Source organism: Gigantopelta aegis, chromosome 3, assembly GCF_016097555.1.
Source record: "Gigantopelta aegis isolate Gae_Host chromosome 3, Gae_host_genome, whole genome shotgun sequence".
In the NCBI taxonomy this organism is placed as follows: domain Eukaryota; kingdom Metazoa; phylum Mollusca; class Gastropoda; order Neomphalida; family Peltospiridae; genus Gigantopelta; species Gigantopelta aegis.
Genome location: NC_054701.1, coordinates 77,494,641 through 77,501,433, shown reverse-complemented (window position 1 = coordinate 77,501,433; position 6,793 = coordinate 77,494,641). Strand labels below are relative to the sequence as shown.

At 37.1% G+C, this 6,793-nt stretch overlaps 1 protein-coding gene across 1 annotated transcript; it reads left to right on the top strand.

The window, feature by feature from the left end:
- The first annotated feature begins 2,582 nt into the window (after window positions 1-2,582).
- Window positions 2,583-3,050, top strand: LOC121368852. Its single transcript, XM_041493602.1, has one exon. It carries the CDS (start codon window positions 2,583-2,585, stop codon window positions 3,048-3,050), a length of 468 nt encoding a protein of 155 aa, XP_041349536.1.
- The last annotated feature ends 3,743 nt before the right edge of the window (window positions 3,051-6,793 follow it).

The window sequence follows — 6,793 nt, the reverse complement described above, 5'->3', positions numbered from 1 at the left end:
CTTCTCCTAGAGTTTTGATTGGATAGTTCTGAAACTCAATACAATGATTCTGACGGGAAGTTCACAAACTAATAGGAAGGAAATGTTTTATTTAACGACGCACTCAACACATTTTATTTACGGTTATATGGCGTCAGACATGCAAACTAATAGACATATATTTTTAAAACATTTAACATTAAAAATTAAGAAGTCTGTCTTGTCCTAGATTTCTGGTTAGATAATTCTGAAAATCGGTATGAGACTTCGCAGGGGAAGTGTTCACGAACTAATAGAGAGATACTTTGGAAATATTTATTTTTAAAAAACCTGCAAATTTGAAAGTATTTTGTACAGCTTTGATCAAATATGTCTGAAACTCCGTACTATAATTATCTCGGGCACTCTCCACAAACTAGTCGAGAGATATATTTAGGAAGTTTCGAAATTTTTATTAAATGTTAAAAAAATTGTTAGGAATTTAATGTTAAAAATCTGAAAGTCACCATGAATTGTCAACTAAAATATGAAAGAATGCCTTTTGCAGAGAAGGTAATTACTGTACTACGTCTTGTCAACGACCATACTTTATTTACTAATTACGGGAAAAGTTTTATTTGATTTATACATTTCTGGTACGTGGTTCGAGCGTAGGTAGCGGTGTATTTGACCATTCTGCATTCGAGCCAGTATTATTCTACTGTACATGTGTTTAAAGTTTGTTTTGTTTAACGACACCATTAGGTCACATTGATTTTGAATCATCGGCTACTGGATGTCAAACATATGGTAATTTTCACAAAGTCATAGAGAGGAAACCCGCTACATTTTTCCATTAGTAGCTAGGGATATTTTATATGAGCTATGCCACAGACAGGATAACGCATACCATGGCTTTTGATATACAAGTCGTGGTTCATTGGCTTGAACGAAAGTATAGTGTTTATGTTCTCTTCCAGCTAACACTGACTATTATCCGTGTGTTTTCGTTGGTGGGCCCATTGGGCTATTTGTCATTCCAGCTAATACACCACAACTGGTATATCAAAGGACGTGGCATGTGTTAGCCTGTCTATCGGATGGTGCATATAAAATATCCCTTGCTACGAATATAATTTTTTTACATGCAATAGCCGATGATTAATAAATCAATGTGCTCTGACCCCCCCCCCCCCCCCCCCCCACCACCACCACCACCAAAAAAACATAAAAGCAACACAAAAAACAACAACAAACAAACAAACACAAAAAACACACAAAAAAACACAAAAAACCCCAAAGCAAAACATTTTTTAAAACATTCCTAATATATGATATTGACGATACTGAAACACACGAGGGTAATAATCTCTTTATCATATAATCTCAGGCTTAATACAACGTGTTTTTGTAAACTGTACACGCAACTTTAATTCCAGTCCGCCATCACTAGATATTCAAATGACGTAACAATATTTGGCGTGGTGTCTTTTTGAATGGAAATGACGTCAACTTCGAATGACGTCATTTTGGATGTCTTACATCAAAATAAATTAGTGCTTAACTATTTTTTTCTGAAATTTAAGTGTAAAATTGCTATTGAAATGCTTTTTATGTGATAACTATGAATGCATACATCAATTATTTATTTATACATGTCATTCAAACATATTTTTGAACATTTTCCTGAGCAGACAGGTAAGAAAACACAATACGTGTCTCCTGAGACCGGTGAACATGTTTTACCATTTCGACCCCTGAATTAGGGTTGTGTTATAGGCGACAAGAAAATATAAAAATTAAAAGGTAGTGCGACTTCAAATTACCTCACCGGCCTCGGTGTTATAGTAGTTAAGCCATCGGCCATTTTAGCGGTCTGAAGACTACCCCATGCCATAGAATGAGGTTAAAGTAGGGGGGGGGGGGGGGGGGAGGTTTAAGTTACCCCCTAAAAAGGGTATCTGAAAATGGCCAAAATAGCGATAAACAGGCTTAAATTGACCATTTTACCAAAACCTCCAATTTTTTTCATAGTTCATACCTAACCACCTAGATGTCACAATCACTTCCTAAATATGAAGAAAAAATATTTACTCTGTAAATATGTGGTAGGTTACCCTCTAAATAGGGGGTCGGAAAATTGCCAAAATAGCGATAAATAGGTTAAATTGACTATTTTACCTAAACCTCCCAAATTTAAAAAACCAAAAACCCTAACCATCAAGATGTCACATTCATTGTCTAAATATGGAAAAAAAATCCATTTACTTTATGAATTTGGAGTATGTTACCCCCTTACTAGGGGAGTCTGAAAATAGGCCGAATAACATTAAAATGGTCTAAAATTAACAACTCAACATCCCAAATTGTTCAAAGACAATTTCTTTCCCACTAGATGTCAAATTCTTTGCCTGCTTGTAGAAACATATTGATTTTGTGAATTGTGACTTCTTTTTAATATCCTCCTAACACAGTCACTGCAAATTTCAGATCAAAATGTACAATTACAAAGTGTCAGACGAAATGTACAAAGTGTCAGACAAAATGTACAAATTTCGTCTGTATACGTAGTTGCTGATTGAAATTTTAACAGTCGCCTAACATGTGTCAGAGTAGTATAAACCATGGTGAAAGTGAGGTATAGTCGCATTGTAGGAAAAATACAGTATGTGGCTAATATGGACTTCTCATTCCCACCAGGTCTTCTGCCAGTGGGTAAAAAAGTTATTGAAATTATGATGGCATTATTACGACCTGATATAGCTGGAACATTCAAGAGATCCATTTCTGAAGCTTCCAGACTCGTATCTATGATTCTAATGGAGCACTGGGAGTTTTGCAATCAGTATACTGTAACATTGAAAGCCATCATGAAAAAGGTTGAATCCGTGTACATTAGGTTTAGAGAACTTGTTAGGTGGAAAAAAGACCGGGAAGGTACAAAGACTCACCAGTCAAAGATATCTTCATTCAATGAAGACTGTACTCAATTGTTTGACATCATTGTGACTGACCCAAACAGGAGAGCTGAGTTAGAATTAATGAATGGTGTAAAGATGGGTGATCAAGAGTTAAAATTTTATGAATATTAGAAAATGTTTTGTGAGCCGTTCATTGATAAAAAGTGAGCACGAACTCAGCAGAGGACAGATGAAACGAAACAACGTCTTGAGAGGCAAAAACGTCAGTCTGCTATGTCGTCTGCTGAGTTTGAAGACGTGTCACTGGCGTTAGGATCTTCAACTGATGATGACAGCGATCACAACCAAGAGTATGAGTATGAGGATCCTGATGTTGGTGGCAAAAGGAAGAGAAAATTTGTTCCGGCCACAGCTTCAACATACATTAACAGTTCATTCCTAGAAGAATATGCCCATGTTGGAAACAGTGAGAGAAAAGTACGTCCAGAAGTGTTCTTAACTCTTGATAAGTTAGTTAGTATGTATCAGTGTTCTGTTCGTCAGGCAACTGCTGCAGTCATTACAGGTTCAAATACAATGTTTGGTAGGAATTTCAAGTTTCATGACGAGGGGGATGAAACTGATATTGACACGCTACCGCATGAAGCCAATATTAGAACTGCAAGTAGTGCCATCACTGCATTGACGATGGCAGAAATAGCTCAGGAACTATTGTCCACCTATCAGTCCGTCAGTGTGACATATTCTGATGATGGATCACGAAAGCAAGGAACGGGAAATATCGTTATTCAGGGGATCACAATTAATAGAAAACATAGCGCACTTCCCACACTTCAAATTGATACTGAAACACGGACAAATTTGGCTGAACTGAAGGTCAAAACTTATCAGATGTTAGAAAAGTGTAGTGGCATCCCTGCAAAAGACCTTTTTCACGCGTCAACTTTGTGCTCACAGATCAGACAACTCACAAACTTAACGTTGAAGAACTTGTTTGCAAACATCTGGATATTGGACTTGAAGATGAACACAGGGAAAAGTTCCATCTTTTCTGCAACGTCCATCCGGCACTAATGTTCATGCGCTGTTTGTCTAAGTACTGGGCTGACATAGAACACAGAATTGGTCATGACAAGATACATGCTGCATTCCGTGTTGACATCACCAACAGGAAAGACAGCATTACTGAACAGTTGATTGACTGTGCAACAAGGGTAATCAATCATGATTTTGATCATAAATCATGGAACTACTCTGTAGAGTTTGATATATTCATTGATCCAAAACAAAACATGTCCACTGTTCTTAAAGATGAAAGGTTTGACAGGCTCACATTGTGTGCGGCTACAACACTTCATCATTAACGAGATCTTGAAGAGTTTCTGTCCAAAATGATTCATGGGACAAATCAACTTACAAGCATATCTCGTTCTTTTCAAGAAATTGAGTTTATGCCCATATCACTCACTCTTGGTGCCTTGATGGGACTACATATAATCAACCCCTTTCTCTATCTAACAAAATCGAACTCCAACTATGACGCATTGATACCTGCCTTCCAGTGCCTCTATAAGGATCTTTGTAGTACTGACCCTGAGAAACTACTGTCCACTGAAGAAGCTGCATTCAAGTTTGTGTCACAAGATGCATTTAATCAAGTTAAGTATGCTCCTGAGGTGATTGAGTCAATAAAAGTTTATGTGGAGGAATACAGAGGATACCTAAAGCTATTATGGATCCACTTCCTTCCAATTCTGTTGATGCTTTTGATAATCAGAAGGGTCACATCTTTGGTTTTCGAACCAATCCATCCCGACATAATGAGAAATATCGTGTAGATAAACTTCCAAAAGAGGTGTTAAAGTATGTACCAGGCCATAACATGATGGAAGAAAGCTCTGTATCTGTTATCAACTATGAATTATTAGTAAGAGGAGCTGGTCAGGTTAACAAAGCATCTGACAGTCTCATAAAATCTCAAAGCTATGACTTACGTGAAAAACTGCCAGCTGATGAGTACAAGAAATATAAGAAGGCGGCCAAGGAAATGACTGCAATGCGGCTTCAGTGGAACAGTAAACAGAAGAATCTCTCAAAAGAAAGACTGAATATAAAGCAGATGGAGAATTTGAACATAGAACGGACAAAAAACAAGGATCTGGCAGATTTAAAAAAGCTGGGTGGCCCATTCACTTGTCCAAAAAAAGTAGAAAAGTTTTTGAAACTGAAACAGAACAAAGAAGATCAGAAGGTTGAGAGACTATACATAGAGATACGATATGCTAAGAACACATCTCTGTTTTTCCCAAAAAAATCTGAGATATTCCGGTTGCGGCGTGATGGAAAGAAACTGAGTTCGGCAGAGTATGGTCTAAATCTTAAAACATACATGAATAAGTATTCATGCAACAATGTTGCCTCAATTAAAGATTTCAGTGTGGTTTTGGATACAATGTAGGTAGTTGGTGACACATGGAAAACAATCCACGATTTGGACAAATGGATAATGAATAAGCAGTATGTTCCAAATAAACAATAATGATCAAAAATATCGGTATGATGATTTACAGTTGGGGTGGGTGTGTTAGGAAGGAGGTTTGAGGTTTCAGCTTAATTGCTTTAATAAAACAATTTTGTCAAATGGTTATTAGTATGGTGTTTTTTATTTGCACTACCTTGGAATTTGACATTTTTCTGTATTTTACCAATATTTTATAATTTTATTCACGGGGTAACCTATCCCAAATTCATGAAGTAAATGTTTTTTCTTCATATTTAGATAATGAATGTGACATTAGATGGTTAGCTATGATCTGAAAACAATCAGGGAGGTTTTAGGTAAAATGATCAATTTAAACCCATTTATCACTATTTCGTCCATTTTCAGACCTCTCTCTCCCTCCCCCCCCCCCCCCCCCCCCCCCCGCCATTTAGGGGGTAACCTACCACATATTTTCAAAGCAAATTTCTTCATATTTAGGAAGTGACTGAGACATTTAGGTGGTTAGGTATGATCTATGAAACAAAATTGGAGGTTTTGGTAAAATGGTCAATTTAAGCCTGTTTATCGCTATTTTGGCCATTTACAGACCCCCTTTTTAGGGGTTAACTTACCCCACATTCACAAGGTTAATGTTTTTTCTTCATATTTAGGCACTGAATGTGGTATCTAGATGGTTAGATATGATTGTTTGGGGGTTTTGGCTACTTTTGTAATATGGTCAATTTAAGCCTATTTATTTCTATTTTGTCAATCTTCAGACCCCCTGGTCTAGGGGGTTCAGGGGGGTTGAATTTCACTTTAATATCTTTTTCCTATGATTTTGAGACCAAATGCACAATTTTGGCCTGTACCCCGGAAAAAAAGTAAATTTATCCCCCCCCCCCCACCCCCACCCCCACCCCCTCTAGTTAAAGGCTTCCCATCCCCCTTCCGTGTGGTAAATATTTAGGATGAAGATGTAGGCCACAATATATAACACGAAAAATAATTATATTCTTGATTGCAGCCAAAGTTAGCTATTTATTGGATATTAAACGAGCTTTCATTTCGTATCATCTTTATGTCCCGACTGAAATCATTTTTAGTTGTCACGACCTTTAGCGAGTGACAATGAAAATTATTTCACTAGGCAATAAACATGATACGAAATCTTAGTGAGTTTAATATCCTATTTATTACCCATAATCCATCTTAATTCATATCACTCAACTCGTTTGGTTGACATGAAAATTATTTCGCTAGGGAATAAACATGATACGAAATGGTTGTGAGTTTAATATCATATTTATTACCCATAATCGATCTTAATTTATGTGACGTGGCTATGTCCATTGTGTTGGGGGCTAGTGCAGCTTGGTTACGTAATACCTCCGCGCGACCGCGCTCCCTAATACACACCAGATCAGGTATG

Bases quoted from the DNA above. Each gene is read 5' to 3' on its own strand.
- LOC121368852 (XM_041493602.1), top strand. From the start codon at position 2,583: ATGGTGAAAGTGAGGTATAGTCGCATTGTAGGAAAAATACAGTATGTG.